This window comes from Bactrocera oleae, chromosome 4, assembly GCF_042242935.1.
Source record: "Bactrocera oleae isolate idBacOlea1 chromosome 4, idBacOlea1, whole genome shotgun sequence".
In the NCBI taxonomy this organism is placed as follows: domain Eukaryota; kingdom Metazoa; phylum Arthropoda; class Insecta; order Diptera; family Tephritidae; genus Bactrocera; species Bactrocera oleae.
The window spans coordinates 12,434,746-12,452,757 of NC_091538.1; the positions used below are offsets into that span (position 1 = coordinate 12,434,746).

Consider the following 18,012-nt stretch of genomic DNA (forward strand, 5'->3'; position numbering starts at 1 on the left):
AAAAGTGGGCGTGAAAAGTTCTCATTGCAAATTATACTTCTACCTGTATTTCGCTACATTCATTCGCTTCACCTTCCCTCAGTTAGAGATTTCATAGGTAATAAACTCTACCAAACCTAAATTATAAGTTCTATTGTTTTGTTTAAAAAAAACATAGTCGCTCAAATAATGTAACCTAAACCAGAACAAAGCTCATCATTAGCCGCTTAGGGCGTAATTAAGTTTCATTACGGTTGACCTTCGTTAATGGATTTAAAAAGGGAAAAATCGTATTAAAAATTACAATTAATATAACTATTTTTACTTCTACCGTAATATCGGCATCACATTCAGGCATTTCTTACACTATGTTAAGATCCTGAAGATATGTCGTAAGAGTAACTGCGGTCGCTGCAATCCTCTGATATTTCTGGAGAAAGCGGAGATCCCCAAAAAATTCTTCGTCTGACAATGCAGGAAGTTAATCTAGCTTCATACTCCGTAAATGTTGGAGATCCTGAACCGGTCACACATTGTCACTATCACACCTGTAGTTTCTCGATTATCCTCGCTGTCATTTTGTGTTTAAAAGCTTATTGAATTTGGCATTACCCGAGGATCCCGTTCTGTTACAGTGTGATCCTGAGCAAGCTCCGGATCTGGTCAAACCGTAACAATAAACCTGTTTTATATGCTTAACTTTATCAATATGGGATATATAATAGAGTTCTGTCCCCTTTCCTAGGCAATAATCACCGGTTTCTAAAAATACGTTGATTTTTTTTATCAAATTTTTTAGCGCAGGTAAGAAAGACGTTTTTTGCCTGTCTCTTATAAAATCCTACGAAATCTTAACAAAGTCATTAGTAATAAACTGAGCGCGCTAAACAGAAGTCGTCAGAAGGATTAACTTTTTTTTTTAAGGTTAGAGAAATCCACTGTAAACAAAGATTAATGATCCAAGAATTTGGAAAAGTCCCGAAGACTAAGGATCGATTCTAATATACCGAGCATTTCGAATAACCAGCACACCAACCGACCAATTCAACTCATGAGCAGTTTAACATCAACCGACAATCGGAGAATGTCCAACACATGGTCACATGACTCCCCACAGCTTATTAAAGACAGCACCAGTAATGTGTCGACGGCTCTGAACTTACCACAACCACCAGAGCATTGGTTGCTTGGAAAAGCAGAGGGTATCTATAAGGAAGAGCGTAATGAGGATGACTTGAAGATAGCGAAGAAAACAAATACCTTCGATTATTACAACTTGAAGAAGTTGCTATATATAAATAACTATAGACAGCACGGCGATCGGAGAATGTTCAGCGAACACGGAGAATGTGACTCCCCTCAACCTAGTGACAATAGCAGTAATTCGTCAGAGACTTCAACCTTGCCACAACCGCCACAGCATTGGCTGATTGACAAAGCCGAATATGTCAGTAAAGCAGAGGGTATTGAGGAGGAGCGAGAGATGGCAAGAAAGATGAATACCTTGGATTATTATAACTTGAAGAAATTGTTATATGTTGTTGGCTATGAAGGGTTTGGAGACCGTAACTCACCTCGCGGCAATACCAGTAATGTGTCGATGGTTTCGACTTTGCCGCAACCGCCACGGCACTGGTTGATTGGCAAAGCGGAATGTGGCTGTAAGGAAGAGGGCAGTGCGAAGGAGCGAGCCATGGCAAGGCATGCAAGTACTTTCGATTTTTATAATTTGAAGATGTTGCTTATAGGCGAATAATATCTGTAATTAATTTAATTATATTATATATGAATATATTATAATACTGTTACGTCTATGGTATACTTATGTTCAGCAAATATTGTATTTTTACTCATAAACCAACGCAGGCTTAAATTAAGTAGATTTTAAAATAAAGTAAAGTTTTAATTCAAAACAGTTCTGTAAAGCTTATATTTTGGATGAATAGAAAAAATGGCAACTCTGTCCATGAATTAACTTACTTGACTACTGCGTTAAACTCTCTTTTTTGATGCCCTTATTGTAGTGTGCGCTGTGTCACATGCACATACTTAGGCTGTGGAATTTCTAATTTTCTGAAGATGGCAACTCTGGTTGAAATAATTTTAAATCTTTTAACTTTATTTTCATTCATATTTGTTCATTAGTTACACATTTTTACAAATTTTATTGTTCTAACAGATGACGCTTTAAAAAAAATTCTCCTGCAAGTTTATTCACCTAAATAATGCGGTAATAATTACCATATCCGATTTTTCTACTTGGCTAATTTTCCTACTCTGCGCTTTTTCTTCTTTTGTAAGATCAAAATGCTACCAAAATGCTATTTCTTACATTAGTTCGTGTTAGTTTCCTACAGGGTATACATAAGGGTGGGTAAAAAAAAAAACGATTTTTCTTTTGCTTAGTACTCTGAAAAATAAGTTCTTAAGCACCTTTACGAAAATCTCTCCAAGTAAGAGCTCTTAGTTGTAACGGGAATGTCTTTCGCTTTACAGTTTTCTATTTTTTGCTTATGATCAAAAAGAAAAATTCATATCTCACTTCCAACTACTTGATTTATAGATCTCATTTTAGATTTTGTAGGAAATTGAATGCCCTACAAAATGGTCTCTAACGATTTTTCATGAGCCTAACCATTTAAAAGATATTAACGGTTAAAGTTTGACTTACCCTAGCATACATGGTGTAGTAATAAATCACTACTTCAACATATTTTCTGTTTGTTTGTTTTCACTATTTAACTCAACCGGCTATAGAGATTTATGGTCTATATGGTATTTATGTCCATACGTATATATATATGAACTTTTATATGTATGTATAAAGAATACGAATATTTTAGTGTTCACAGCAAATTTGCTGTTAAACAAATTTAATGAAATATATCAAATTATTTTAGAGAAATGTGTGTGTGCGTTATTTTAATTACTTAGAAATGATTGGCAAAAGGTTCGGGTTTAGTATCAGTGCAAAAACAATAACTTAATTAGCATTGAAAATAAATGCAGCAAATTGACAATAAAACGAAAGCACAGCACATTATTCCCTATTCGGGTTTCTGTTTTTATCGGCTCTCAAAATGACAGCTAAAATTGTTTCTATGTCATAAATAAGTTATGGAGATTGCTACAATTGGACAGCAATTGAAATTAACTGTATTGTCATAAGAGATATACGAGTAAATATGTTAATGCGTAATCATACTGATTTAATAATAACACTAATTTACAGTTATTTTTTCGACTATGATGTTAGAGGCTGTTGTTGCTAATTTTGGGTTGCTAAAACCTTAAGTAAAACTTTCCTAACACATAGGATTTTTTCATATGTCATTCATAAAATGCCAAAAATAATGATGGAAAATTTTTGAACTCAAATTCGTAATCAAGACAACTTAAATACCCGCACAGACCTCTTAGCACATCAGTCGCAAATTTTTCCTTCAGATTTGTTGAGCAGTGTAATCAATTGTCGTCAATTCAATATATTTATTATTGGCTAAAACCTGGTCAATATTTACATATTTCCTCTAACGCGCATACCTAATAACGTCGTACAGCGCATCGAAAAGGCAATTGCTGCTGTCGAGCAGAGTATCGAAGAAGACTCAAATAAGCTCATCGGCCATCGCGTGCAACAACTAGAGCTGTGCTCATACACTTTATGGAAGATTTTGCCGAAGGATCTTGGTTTGCGGGCTTAAAAAAATCAAACTCATGCAAGGATTGAAGCCAAACGCACATTTCGGGTGACTGGGCCCAAAACGAACTGACCACCGATCCCGATTTTCACACGAAAACTTTGTTCAGCGATGAAGCTCACTTTTGGTTGAATGGATGACGATAGTCCACAAGCCATTGTTGAGACATCGTTACATTCTCAAAAAGTCACTCTTTGGGGTGCTCTATGTATAGGCAGAGGAAATAGTTGGGTCATATATCTTCATAAAAAAGCCGTCCGTAATGTTACAGTCAATGGGGAATGCTATAGAATCATGGCTGATGTGGACAACCTTTGCTTAAAACAAGATATGTTACATACCATACAGCCAATGAAACAATGAATTTATTGAAGCAAACTTTTTGTGAGCGCATAATACCGCGTCTGTTTTTTGTGGGGTTATGTGAAACGGCTTGTCAACGCAAACAAGGCCGATACGATTGACGCCTTGAGAGAATATTCGTGTAATTGCTGACTACGACCCCAATTGCGGCAAAAAGTGGTCGTAAATTGGGTCAAAAGTTTGAAGGCGTGAAATTCACTTAATCTTCAATGAGCAGTGATATATGTAGACATCTACTTTCTTGTTATTCTGTTTTGGATCCGAAGTTGTCAGATAGAAATGGATACTAATTTACCTTTCCTGATAATTTCGATGATATAAATGGTGGCAAGAGCGGTTCGACAAGAGTTGAAGCAAGTTGATTATTATTCCATTGTTTCAATATTCCGAACATGCGTTGAAAAGCTGCTCTCTTTTTGCGTTTTTTTTCAGTATACATACGTATGTCACTAATTTTAAACGTGAACAACAAAAAGGTTTTCACTCGAATATGTCGAACTTTGTGCCTTAAAAAGTGTTTTAGCGTGGAGTTCTTCTTCATTACTTAAGTATGCGGAAAACCTCGGCCAAAAGTCAATATATTGTATTTTGGTGGATTTTTTTTGGTGAACTTTCAGTCTATCGGCTTGTGACTGGTGTTTTGCCTCACCCGCCTTATAACTCAAAGTTTGTCTCTGCTGAGTACCATTTGTACCGGCCGATGTTGAGCGCCCTCTCTGGAATGCGGTAAAGATTTATAAATTGCCAAATAGCTGTGAAAATATTATAGCTTTCGTTGGGCAATACTTTGAGTAATACTATTGTACAAATTATAACTGTACAAACAACACAAATGAGTAATCTCTACTTTCAGGTAGCGCATCGGGCACTTAAATACCTAAAACCTATTACTACATACCAAAACCACATATTATTTGCTGAATTTTCACCTTGATACTAATGCAATAAACTTACTTTATTATAGCTATGCCGTAAAAACCAAAACTCTTTGATTATCACTTTTCCCATTTGCTTTACTCTTACACATTTCTTGGCTTCACATTAAATTTGGCTGCATGTCAGTACAAATAAATTGAAACAGAAAAAAATAAAGCGCAAAGTCAGACATTAAAAACATAAAAACTTTCACAATAACCACACGTTACACTTACAAAAGCTCGCTAACATACTACCACAAATCTACATATGTGTGTGTCTTCATATATATGTATATGTGTGTATGTGTGCATAAAATTACATTACGACAATAAAGAAAGCAGAGTTCTACGTAATGCCGAAAGCCAAAAGCGAACACTGTCAACAAAAAGAAAATGTGTCAAAGTAGACAAGCACGCACACAAATACACACGCAAGCGCACACATACAACCAACACATACAAATGATGGCATAAATGAGTAGTAAGCGCACTTTTACCACTTTCACCCCACTTTTTTCACATAGAATTTGGTGGCGCTCACACATAGCGTATGGCAGCCAAGTAGCTGTGTGCGTGTTTTAGTTGGGCTGATGGCAAAGCAAAAAAAACCACAGTCATGTCAAATAGTTTTTAGAAATTTATACAATTTGAAAGTCCCACTTATACTTTTTGCGTGCGTTTTTTTATGGCTCGCACATTACCGGCAACCTTGTGCCTTGCACCTTGCACTTTGCGAATAAAAACAAAAAAAAAAAACATTTTTGCATTGAAACTATAATACCCTACACAAATAAAAGTTTATATGGCAGCTATATGCTAAAGGGGTCCGATCTGAACAATTTCTTAGAGAATTGTACCGTTGGTTTAGGTAACAGTACATTCCGAATTTCGTGTAGATATCTCGTCAAATAAAAAAGTTTTCTATACAAGAACTTGATTTTGATCGTTCAGTTTATATGACAGCTATATGATATAGTGGTTCGATCTAAACAATTTCTTTGCTGATTATACCGTTGCTTTGGCGAATAATAGATGCTGAATTTCGTGTAGATATCTCGCCAAACAAAAAAGTTTTTCATACAAGAACTTGATTTTGAGCGTTCAGTTTATATGGCAGCTATATGCAATAGTGGTTCGATATCAGCAGTTCCGACAAATGAGCAGCTTCTTGGCAAGAAACGGACTTATACAAATTTTCAGAATGATATCTCAGAAACTAATATATGTATATCATGGATATATGTTATAGTATCTCCAACGTTTCCTGCTGGCTGTTACAAACTTCGTGGTGAACTTAACATAATACACCCTGTTTAGGGTATAAAAAAATGCATGCAAATTGAATAAAATTACACACCAATATGTGTGTGAGTATGTGTGTTTATGCTGTCTCCTACATGTAACAAGCATATGAATACGGTGGCCGGGCAGTACAGGGTGGCATTGAAATGGCTGACAATATCGTCAGCATCAGTGAAATTGTGTGCGGTCGAAATAAAAATCTGCATAAATTTACAAGTTACACATACGCCCTGGCGTGCTGTCGACCAACCAACCTACCCGCCGACCAAGCAAACAGGATCATAGACGACAATTTGTTGGCAACAAGAAAGGAGTGAAAAAGCTTACTTAATTTAAAGCCAGCAGCAGTATGGATGACAGACTGTGCGTCGATTTGATACTGCATAAATTTTGTTTATCTATCCAACACAAACACACACACACATACAAATAAGTACTGATATTTGTATAAATACCAGATTGTTTGTGATAATACTTGCGATGGCATGAATGCAAGTGAGTAGCAGCCGCAAAAAATACATATGCATAATAATTTAGTGAAATATGTATTTTGAAAAAGGACCTTCATTGGTACAGTGGCTGCCAAAGCGACAACCAACCAGACAGCTAAGCAAACGCACAGACATGCAGACTAAGTCGTTGCCGACAGCTTAGGGAAAGCGAATGTGCATAGCATTTACATATTTGAGTTTTTATTGTTATTATTATTATTATTGTTATTATTATTATTAGATATTCTATTTTGTACATCATCTCAATTTGTGGTTTTGTTGTGTGCGGCAGTATTTACAAAAAAACAAAAAAAAAACTGCAGAAATGCGCAAAAAAGTTTTCACAACTACGCAGTCGTAAATATTTGCGTTTTTGAAAGTTTTTGAGCAGCGATGTAGTAATGTATTTTTGAATGACATAATAATAAATGAGATTCAAACTAGAAAAAACGTTAAATACGACTGCACGGAAGCAATAAATAGTGTCTTTCTTATAGCATAAAAGGTATAAAAAGATCATTACTTTGATTTTTTTCGTTCAGTTTATATGACAGCTATATGCTATAGTGATCCAATCTGAAAAATATCTACGGAGATTGTGTCTTTGTTTTGGACAATAATCCATGCTAAATTTCGTGAATGTACTTTGTCATATAAAAAAGTTTTCTATACAATAACTTGACTTTGGTCGGTCAATTTGTATATCAGCTATATGATATAGTGGTCCGATATTGACGGTTTGGACAAATGAGCAGCTGCTTAGGAAGAAAAAGAAAATTTCATATCGATATCTTAAAAAATAAAAGACTAGTTCACGTATATGCAGACGTATATGGCTAAATTAACCAGCTCGAGTCAGATCTTTATATACATATACCTATACTATGTTAGAAACTTCCTGGCAAACTTAATTTACCTCATTCAGCATATGAACGCACTCGGCATTTTAAGCTTTATTTTTCAGTTAACCAGAAGCAGATTCAGTAGACGTCATTTTGTACGAAAACTTCAATGTATCTTAGGGTGTCCGTTATTACTCAAGTTGATTGCTGATTGCAAATACCCCGGTAGTTTTAGTTTTCGCTTTAAAAATAGGGTTCCAACGTTAACAAGCGCTTTATTTTCAATTTAAACCGTGTCTAAAACATATTTCTTTTCCCATGTAGATAATATGAAATTTTTTAGTATTTTGCAATAAGCCAGTAAATCTAAGACTTTAAGAAAGTAAAATTCGAATAGAAAATTTTCCGCTCTAAAAAAGGGTTGTAAGGAGTTTTTTCATGAAAATGTTCCTTTAGAAGTTATACGCAGTTAAAGTTGTACATCAAATGACCTGAGCATTCATAAGTCATTTATACATTCTATGTTACTCATACGACATGGTGTACTAGGTATATGAAGACATTTCAGTACAAAAATAAAATAGACTGGTGCAAAAACAAAGAAATTCCTAGTAGGTTGAAACACAACGGAAACGAAAGATAAATTAAAAAAATAAAGTAAAAATATTTTACGGGCAATATGTGGTCGGAAAATGGAAGGCGAGGGGCGTGGTTGAATTTTTAAGAGTTAGAAACGGTTTATCTCGATTTTCGGCAAAACTACGAGTCTTATAGAAAAGCGTTGTATAGCAAGGTTATAGCTAACAAAAAGATCTATTACTTTTGGACATAAACTTTTTTCGTATAACCTCAAAATTTATGTGAAAAATGCAAATAATCAAGTTTTTGGGTATTTTTTTTTTATCATATACAAAAAAGTTTTTTCTTTCATGAGATTTTGTGTAAACTTACCTGCTTATGTTCTGAATATACATAATTTTTTTTAAAGTAAAGAATTAAGTAGGTAATCTTGTTTCGACTTAAAATCAAAAAAACATCAATTTTTAATCAAATTTCATAAGTCAAAATTTAAGTTATTTTTTTTAAATCAGTAGACTTTATGTTTGTCGAAATCTCTACTTAATGATGGTATAAAAAATATGTACATTAAATGTTCATAAAATCGAAAAAAAGAGCCCGCTCTCCCATATAAATTCATAAGATCATTATATGGTAGTCTTACTACCCAAAACTTACTTTAGTATCGAATAGCGATAGTCATCTTCACCAAAAATTTCTAAAGTATCGAATGAGTGAAAATCTTCAATTTTAGGATTAATATTAAGATTACTCAGTAGCTAACAAATATTTAAAAAGGAGTCGCTCTAGAAAATTTTGCATTTTGCGATATTCTACGGGAACTTATAACACTACATATACATATATGTATATAAAATTCTCATAATTATGCTTGTATAAATACTTAAAAGCCGTAAGCAAACCACACAATCAACGGTATTCTGCGCAGCAAAAAAGAAACTGCTGCGTCAGCAACAACACTCACACATGTATGCATACTTTCAGCTATTTACTTAATATACATACATACATGTGTGTGCGTATATGTGTTAGAGCGCAAACATCTGATGGATATGTTTTAATTAAAGCCGCCGTTGTTGCCGCAAAGTTGCCGTTGCAGATAGCTGTTGTTGACACCGCTTAATGAAGTAAACAAGCAAAAGAACTCATCATAGCAAACCGCAAGCACAAATATTATGAATGATTTTGGCTGCTCGCATACACTACATATAAACTATATGAAAGCTTAAGAAAATACTCAACAAGTATGAGAATTATAAATATTTCAGTAAACTAAAAGACAACTTCATATAGAACATTTATTAAGCTAAAAGTTGTTGCTTGGAATTATTCGTGTTTTATGGTGATTAAAATAAAATGCTGCAAAAAATAAATAAATAAGTAAGAGAACTGCTAAGGCGAAAGGAAAAAGAACAGAATGTGAAGTGAGTGCTTTGAATTTAATATTTATGATCTAAAATATCTAGGTAACATTAAAGTGAGGCATAAGATAAGCGTAAGCAGCTCTGGCAGGTTACTTAGTAGCAGTCGGAATGAATCATTCATCTCCGTGACGGGGGTAACTTTCGCATTCGACTGTGCCGTAAGTGACTATTACAAATATCAAAATAAAAACAAATCGCCCACTGCAAAATCTGGAGTATACGGTGAATGGTACGGCTTTATGCTTAGCGACGGAGGAAGTGTGAGTTCGTGCGTTGTCATGATGAAACAGCACTGTTTGTTGACAAATTTAGCCATTTTTTCTGCAATTCGGCATCGCCCAATTATTTGACCTAGTAAAGTCGTGTTACCCTTTTACCATAATCCAAGTAGTATCACACCAAGTAAACCTCATAAAACGGTGGCGTCGCCTTTCCAGCGGACAAGATAATTTTTGACTTCTTCGCAACAGTGAAATCTCTGTATTTACTGGTGGATCGAATAATGAAGGCTTCTTCTATGACACAGAAGACAAATTCACACTAAATGCCTACAATTCAGTCTTTCAGGTCGAAATTTTTAGAATAACAGAAAACGCCAACTGAGCTTCTGTTCTAACCAGCAAATCTCTTAATCCTCTAGTAGATAGGCAAGAGCAATAAATGCTATCCGTACACGCCAACACGAAGTCGCACTGCTTAAAATTCTGTAAGGAGGTAAAATCCATTTGGGTATCAAGCCATATAGAAATAAAAAGAAATTGAAAAACAGACGGGTTGAGCCGCTCGGACGTAGCCGGGAATACAATCCCCTTAAGGTGCTCTAGACTGTTCAGATCCATCAAGGACTGCTTAAAGCAACGGATTCTAGAGGAACAACTCAGATCTTGGAACACTACTAACACTGGGCATGCCACACAAGAACTTTGGGGTAGTGTTAATGACGGAAAGACCAAAAAGCTTTTATTTTTAGGAAAGAAAGAACTATTTGTAGGGGTCATCACAGAGCGTCTGCTGCTAAGGTCCCAGCTTCAAATACTTATTAAAATATAATCCACAGAATTCAGAGCAGATAATGATGAGCCTCTTTTACCTTTGTGATTCCGCAGCCTTCAGTCGGTTGAGTCGAGATATATTCCACGACTTCTAATGTTCCAACTACAAAAATAAAAGGCAGTTAGGTTGGAAAAATCATACAGCATCATGTCAAATCCACTCAATTGCTGATTGCTTATTTGCTTACAAAGGAGAATGAGCTATATTATGTCTTAAGTATGGCCGCCTTAGGTCAGGCGCCCTAATGTCTCTCTTTTTTAACCAACCGACCAACCAATACCAACCGAAAGATATGAAACGACAACCCACATTCGAAGTGTTTCAACAATCACCACTGTCGATAGATTCAATTTGCTGTTTTTATATATTTTCTCAAAAACAAAAAATCAATTGACACTTCAAATTAATTTCCTGTATGAATTTTTTCGCTGCAGACTAACTTATAGTATCGTTTATTTGCTCATTTGGGATGGCGACAAAATTTAAAGGTCCAAACACAACAATCAACATGACGGCACAAACCGCAGCCAAGTACAAAAGCACACGTTCTTCAACCAGTTTCGGCGCATCCACCACGCGATCCATCAACTCAACGTCGAGCAGTATCAGCTCCTGCAGCAGCCGACGCAGTTGCGACAACAGCAACGGCAGTAAGGCCAGTAAAAGTTACACGAACAACAGTAATGCCTTTGGCGACAAGCGCTTTAGCACACGCGCCGCGGTCAACGGACGCACCTCACTCTTCCGTTCGTTCATTACGTCGGGACCGCGTGTACGTCAAGCAATGCCGCAATCCAATGACTTTGCCTACGATCTCTCTAAAGATGAATCGAAATTTATGGGCACATTTAAGGGTCCCATGAAAACGGTGCCGGACAATGAGCGTGAGCTGCTGAAGAGTGGTCAACGCGGTGCCTACTTAGCGTTGCGCTATGAGCATTCGCCAGATCGCAAATACAACTATCCGGAGGCGACTAGCTGGCGTATTGGCTGGTTTCATAACCAAATGACGCGACAAGGTGTCGCCATTTAACGGTTTAAGTTTTGTAACTAAAGTTTTGCAAACATGTGCTGTAATATATCTCTAAATTCAGGTCGATGGTCCTGTTAGTATTTCAAAATCAATCTTTTGATGAACTGAGCTGATCGGTTGTGTTCTTAAAACCGTCAACGAATTGACGTTGAAATGCTGCTCAGCTCATCGACTGAAATTATTTATGTACATATGTATGTGTAATTGTTCCGTGAGTTACGATCTTCTCCTACTAAATTCATATTTTGTGACAAAACCAATAAATTATACGAAATTAGATGGTAAAAAGTTTTGATAAAATTTAATTTATTTGTGAAACCCGAAAGTTTGGTTAGGTTAAGCTCTATAGCTGATCATGAAGATGAGGCTCATACTTGAACGACTTTATGAAACCAAAAAATTCCAATAAGGCAACACAAAGTGCCTTGAACCCATCGAACAGACGTTTTATTTTTATTCTTAACGGGAATTCACTTGAACCTTAGAAGGAATTTTAGTCTTGAACTCTAGTCTAGAAGGAAATTTTGAAATAATTCTAGCTCGTCTACTTCCAAGCAACTTCCACAACTGGCATCTGGTAAGTTTTTTAACTTTACCTTGGCGACTCCGATTGGGCAATAACCAGTTAAAAGCTCTATAACTAGGGAAAGGCTTATCTTGCTAAAGACCAAGAGCTCATTAGATCTTTTGCAAGTTACTTCGAAGCTTCGAAGGATCTTACAACTGCACAGATGTTAATAGCTAACAGGTTGATGATAGTAGTCTTCAGACTATTTGTCTACAAATCTCCTATTACCAAATAAATCTTGTAAACTTTGAAATCTCACAGCAATGACCGTGAGTTTCAAGACTATAAACATTCGAAAACCAAGCCACACATAGAACTGACTTTTTTTTTCACTTAAACTCAAAATAGATAAGATTCAGATTTCAGAAATGCAAATCGCTCCGGAAACTGGTGTTGGTCACTTCCTCCAACGTCAAGCAAAAACGGTTGTGGTAAAATCGCGGTGATCCGGTGCAAACGGTGGCCAAGCCAGTATTCACGATAAAGGTTTTACTATGTGTTTAGTGAGATTGGCAGGGAACATCTGCTATGAGCTGGTCTCCTACAGCCAAACTCTGTTGGAGTTGTGTTCTATCAGCACAATGCCAGGCCACACATGGATAGTGACTTCTCAGATTCCCCAAGAGTTTGGTTGGTTGGATTTTATGCATCCACCCTATAGTTCGGACCTGGCACCAAGTGATGACTACCTGTTCCTGTCTATGGCGAATAACTTTGTTGGTGAAAAATTCGCCTCAAAAGAAGATTTGTAAAAATCGACAGTCCAAGTTTTATGTCAATATGTCTCTTAGATCATAGATAAAGATCCTTACGCTTTTAACGGGGTATATAAGATGATAGATCAAATTTGATTGCACTTATTATCTTCAAATCATCTTGTGGATCAAATATTTTTTATAAATCAAATTAACATATTTATAAAAATAAATCCAAAATATATTGATATATGAGCGAGAATTTACAAATTAAATGAGCGTATACACATTGCGAAAAATTGCATTTGATTATTATGTGTAAAAATTGATATATATACTCAAATCCTTTCTTCTTCTTTTGCTTTTTAATCCTTCTTTCCTTCCAATTCGGCTTGAATTTCGGCAAAAGTTTTTCCTTTCGTCTCCAGTACGCAAAAGTAAATATAAATACCGCCGACAAATGAAATAATAGCGAAAATCGCAAAGCAAGCACCACCACCAATAGATTCATTTAGAATTGGGAATACTTGAGTGACAATAAAAGCGCACAACCAATTAGTTGTGGCCGATATCGAACCGGCAATACCCTTGACATCTTCAGTAAAAACCTCAGCCATGAACACCCATGGTACGGGACCGAAGCCGACGGAAAACATTAAGATATATATGCAAATGCTGAGCAGTGGCAGCCAACCCAACCCTTCTACGGACTTTTCATCCTTCTCTTTCATAAAGAAGTATACCGATAAGCATGCGATGGAGATCACTTGAAAAACGGATGATAGTAATAAGAGCGGTATGCGACCATATCTGTCGATAATGAATAGGGAAACAACTGTTGCTGCCACCAACATCACGCCTATAATAATTGTGCTATATCGTGGATCCAAATCGCCGGCTGTAGACTTGAAAATGCTTGTAGAATAGAAGATTACCGCATTGATGCCAGAAAATTGTTGTAGTATCATCAGTGATATAGATAGACCTAGAGCTTTGAGCGTGACTTTACGAGATAGTGCTTTGCCCAAATTCCCGGAATTCTCCTTGAGTTTAGCATTGTCGGCCTTCATTTCGTTAAACTCGGCGCTGAAATCGTAGTCATTGCCACGCAACCATTCCATTGATTTCTGTGCTGCTTCCATACGTTCTTTCTTTATTAAGAAAATCGGTGAATCTGGACAAAATATAAATACGACAGCGAAAACGAGCGGCGGTATACTACATATGATACTTAACAGAAAGGCTTTTGTAAAGGCGCCAAAGACGAATGCAAACAAAACGCCATTGGTGATGAGCAGCTGAAAGAAGCTGCCGATAATGCCGCGCACCTCTTTCTGCGAAATCGCCGTGCAATACATGGGTGCACAAACGCAGAACGAACCGCCTGCCATGCCGGTCAAAAAGCGTGCTGCGAATATCATCATTTGATTTTGCGCAAATATCATCAGTGACCAGCCGATCTCGAACAGTATAACCATGAGCATCATAGTCCATTTCGGTCCGATTGTCGTTATAAGCACACCGACGGGAAAGCAGACAAAAGCTGCACCCAAAGTCATTAAAGAGCCAGTCCAGGCGTATTCTTTCGTCGAGAAGGTTATACCGTAATCATTTTCGCTGGTAAATTCATCTTGCACCGGCGCGGACCAACCTATTGTCGCACCACATGCAAGTGCACCACCAGCCGATGCCAAGCCCGCAAAATATTGACGATAAACTTTGGCCATTCCTTCGCGTATTTATAGGAAAATATATAAGTTTTTTGTAGTAAATTATAAAGACGTTTATAAGTTGTATGTGATAAATTTATTGCAGCAAAATGGCAGTTTTGAAACAATTGCTGAAAAAAATTTTCTAAAATTGACTGGAGACTGAATAGTGGCTTGACGTAACTTTACATTTAACCCGTTAAAAAACGGTAAAGGTATTCTAAACCTGACATTATATAATATACCGTTGCTTTTCCTAAACGCATATGACAGAAGAAGAAATATTCGGAGGACTTTGGTTACAATTATCAACAGTTTGACAGTTCGTTCCGTTTATGACGTAGCACGTCACAGTCTTGTTTACTATCTCGTTTGCAATCTATTAACGAAATTTCTAAAAAGTTTATTAAGAGTCATGTTTTGCGGTACAAAATTTGTATGAATTGCGGTACATTTAATTTGCCGTCAGCGTTTTTGACAATGAGAACGAATCTGTCAATTCTTCAAACTTCCTTCCGCTTCCATTATCACCGAGTGTTTGCGAACAGAGTACGAATGTTAATTTTCAAAAATAAGAATGTGTCTTTGGATATATTTAATTATTTACGCTCACTTTTCTGATCAATCAAAAATTATGAGAAGTTTTTACAATATTTTGATTTTTCTTTGTTGTTGTTGTTGTAAATCAATAATTCCTAAACATTCCGATTGGTTTGCAATATAATTTGGCATATATAAATTTGGTCAGTCATTCCAAAGAACGTATATTATATTATGATAATTAAAAAAATAAATATTCACATAAAAATAACTTTTTAAAATTTTTAGCGTAGGAATCGTAGTTTTAAATAACCCTATTTCGCTTAAATATTACCAAAATACTCTTAAATATCTCAATTATTTCATGTAGTTGGCAGTGCTGTCGGCTGTGAAAATTTCCCAAAATAGTTGTGTATTCCATAAACAGCTGATTTATTTTAACAAAATTTACTTCTTTGTAATTTTCGGTGTAATATTTTTGCTGGCGTATAAATTGATTGATTAAGACAAGTGCAGAAATGGGTAGCTGGCGATTGGAAGTTTTTAAAATGACGCTGTACATGTCCTTTCCTGTGGCCATGTTTCACATCTTCAATCAACCGGCTTACTTTGAGGAATGGGTAACCAAGACAAGGCGTGAGTTATATCCACCAGAGAGTTTAGGTCATCGGGAAGAGATACAAAAAGCCATAAAAGATGTGCGTGAAAAAAGAGATAAAGAAATGATGAAGGCATTAGAGGATATAGAAAAGCGTGGAAAATAATTGTTTACGACAAAATAATAATAGTTACCACAAAAGCCGTGTGCTATACTAGAATATTATATAAGGTTATTTATGTTTTTTGTGAGTTGCACTATTTACCTATAATGAACATTACACATTTGTTATTGGAATATGATTGAAAGAATAATTAATTATCAAATTGATTTTTATTTATTATTTATTCATAAATAACTTTTATAATAAAGCTTTAATATTACTCATACAAACATCTTTCGTGGCGGCATTAAATTATATTTATAAAGTGCCATTGCCAAACGCTTGGCAGAGACCTGACATAAATGTTACAGGTTTTCACTGAAGTATACGTCTACTTGGAAGTAAAAATATGTATATTTTTTTTATATCATATACAACATAGTCTTAATCTATTTACTAATAAATTCACTTAATTCAACTTAAATATGCAAAGAATATTAGATAACTAAGTTTAAAAACGAAACTTTACCAAAGTGCCTGTTTTCAATGAAAGTGTACACGCATATATATTTCGCATTCGATCAAACAAAAAAAATGCAACTAGATAATGGCTTCTAGCCATTGTTAATATTTGTTGCTTTTACTGATATTCGGACTTTTGCACTCTCTTCTAGTTCAATATACTTTTCCAGTATTTGAAACATTTCGACTTGTGCTTTAATTTTGTGACGACGGGATAATTGCTTTAAGTATACGGCTATAGATTTACCAAAAAGATCATCTTCCGTTTCCGGAACTGTCACATTCGAATACACATTGGTGTCGGACTGGTTTTGGAAATGTGGTTGTTGAGGTCGTGTTTGTGAGTTACTATATAAATTACGCGTTTGCTTATATTGAGTTGCTTGCGACACAGCAATTGGACTTGTGTTAATCACCATTTGCTGTTGTAATTGACTTTTAGAAAATGTGTTCATTGCACGGTTTGTATTGTGAGGCAGCGCAGCTGTTGATATAATCGGGGCAGTCATTTGTTTTGAATTGACTTCGATACTGGTGTGATTAAATGTTTGTGGTTTTACATTTGCTTCAGTAATAGGTGTTTCCACACACTCCTCATAAACATCTTCACCTGCGTCCACTAAGTAAATTCATTATTAGCAAAAGGCAATAATATCTAGTTTGATTCGAAAAGCAATTACCGTCAACAAATTCAGGGTAATCTGATTCCATGGTGTTTTCATCGATTTTACCGTCGTAAGTTTCTGATTGTTCATCATAGTTTTCTAAATTGTAGTCGTCTTCTTCCTCGTTTTTATGTATATTTTGTTCACCTTTGTTTACCTTTTGTTCTTCAGCACTTTGATTTTCATATTCAATAAATCCATTGCGTCGACGATTCCTTAGATAAAAAGAAATGCAAAATATATAGAAATTTAGTATTAACTATATAGTAAATCATAGCAACCTTCGCTTTCGCACAAATTTGCGTAGAAAATCCATTTGGCGAAAAAAGGGACTATTACCATACTCATTCTTCTCCGGATGCAAACGCAATTGTTTGAGTTCGCGTGAATACCGATCACGCAGACAAGTCCAACGTCTTCTTGCCTCGGTTGCTGTCATCCCTACCATGGCACCAACTACTTCCCACTCCTGCTCTTTACGATAGGCGAGACGAAAATCTAGGTTTCTATGATCGTACAGCGAAGGTGTCATTCTCACACGTTCAATTAATGCCATATCCGAGTCTTCCAATGCACGATGGGCAGTCATGCTCAATAAATAGTGTCTCCGTTTTTTAGTTAAAATATACTCCTCAACAAATTAAATACAATATTATTATTATTTATTCAACGCATATATAAGTATATGGCAGTTGTTTGTTTATCATTTTCTACAATTTGTTGACAATTTTTACGTTTCACCGTATTAACAATGGTTGCGTGAGAAATTTCGCTACAATCATAAGGTTATGTTGACGTCACATAAATGTTAGCGGTAATTTCTGCGGTGGATGTCGCTGTCAACGAAAACGTAAAGTAGAAATTTATTTTTTTCTTTCCAAGTTTTTATGTTAATGACAACGTTCTTTTAACGAACGTGAAACTTTTA

General features: G+C 35.7%; 5 protein-coding genes across 6 annotated transcripts; 3 read left to right on the forward strand and 2 right to left on the reverse strand.

The window, feature by feature from the left end:
- The first annotated feature begins 724 nt into the window (after positions 1-724).
- Positions 725-1,894, forward strand: LOC106614475 (uncharacterized). Its single transcript, XM_014230242.3, has one exon. The coding sequence runs from the start codon at positions 1,031-1,033 to the stop codon at positions 1,733-1,735; it is 705 nt and encodes a 234-aa protein (XP_014085717.2). The 5' UTR covers positions 725-1,030; the 3' UTR covers positions 1,736-1,894.
- A 9,138-nt stretch (positions 1,895-11,032) lies between these two features.
- On the forward strand, positions 11,033-11,972 carry LOC106614455 (uncharacterized). The gene has a single exon (XM_036375173.2). It carries the CDS (start codon positions 11,121-11,123, stop codon positions 11,682-11,684), a length of 564 nt encoding a protein of 187 aa, XP_036231066.2. The 5' UTR covers positions 11,033-11,120; the 3' UTR covers positions 11,685-11,972.
- Positions 11,973-13,166: 1,194 nt separating this feature from the next.
- Positions 13,167-14,864, reverse strand: LOC106614459 (facilitated trehalose transporter Tret1). The gene has a single exon (XM_014230211.3). It carries the CDS (start codon positions 14,672-14,674, stop codon positions 13,313-13,315), a length of 1,362 nt encoding a protein of 453 aa, XP_014085686.2. The 5' UTR covers positions 14,675-14,864; the 3' UTR covers positions 13,167-13,312.
- A 739-nt stretch (positions 14,865-15,603) lies between these two features.
- On the forward strand, positions 15,604-16,187 carry LOC106614462 (protein PET100 homolog, mitochondrial). Its single transcript, XM_014230215.3, has one exon. The coding sequence runs from the start codon at positions 15,715-15,717 to the stop codon at positions 15,958-15,960; it is 246 nt and encodes an 81-aa protein (XP_014085690.2). The 5' UTR covers positions 15,604-15,714; the 3' UTR covers positions 15,961-16,187.
- LOC106614461 (uncharacterized) lies at positions 16,109-18,001 on the reverse strand. 2 transcript variants are annotated; one of them, XM_014230213.3, is made up of 3 exons: positions 17,366-18,001; positions 17,100-17,299; positions 16,109-17,029 (listed from the first exon to the last, which is right to left on the reverse strand). In XM_014230213.3, exons 1-3 carry the CDS (start codon positions 17,671-17,673, stop codon positions 16,512-16,514), a joined length of 1,026 nt encoding a protein of 341 aa, XP_014085688.2. In that variant the 5' UTR covers positions 17,674-18,001; the 3' UTR covers positions 16,109-16,511. The 2 variants fall into 2 exon arrangements, with proteins under 2 accessions (XP_014085688.2, XP_014085687.2); XM_014230212.3 differs by having other exon boundaries at positions 16,109-17,038; positions 17,366-17,994.
- Positions 18,002-18,012: the final 11 nt, after the last annotated feature.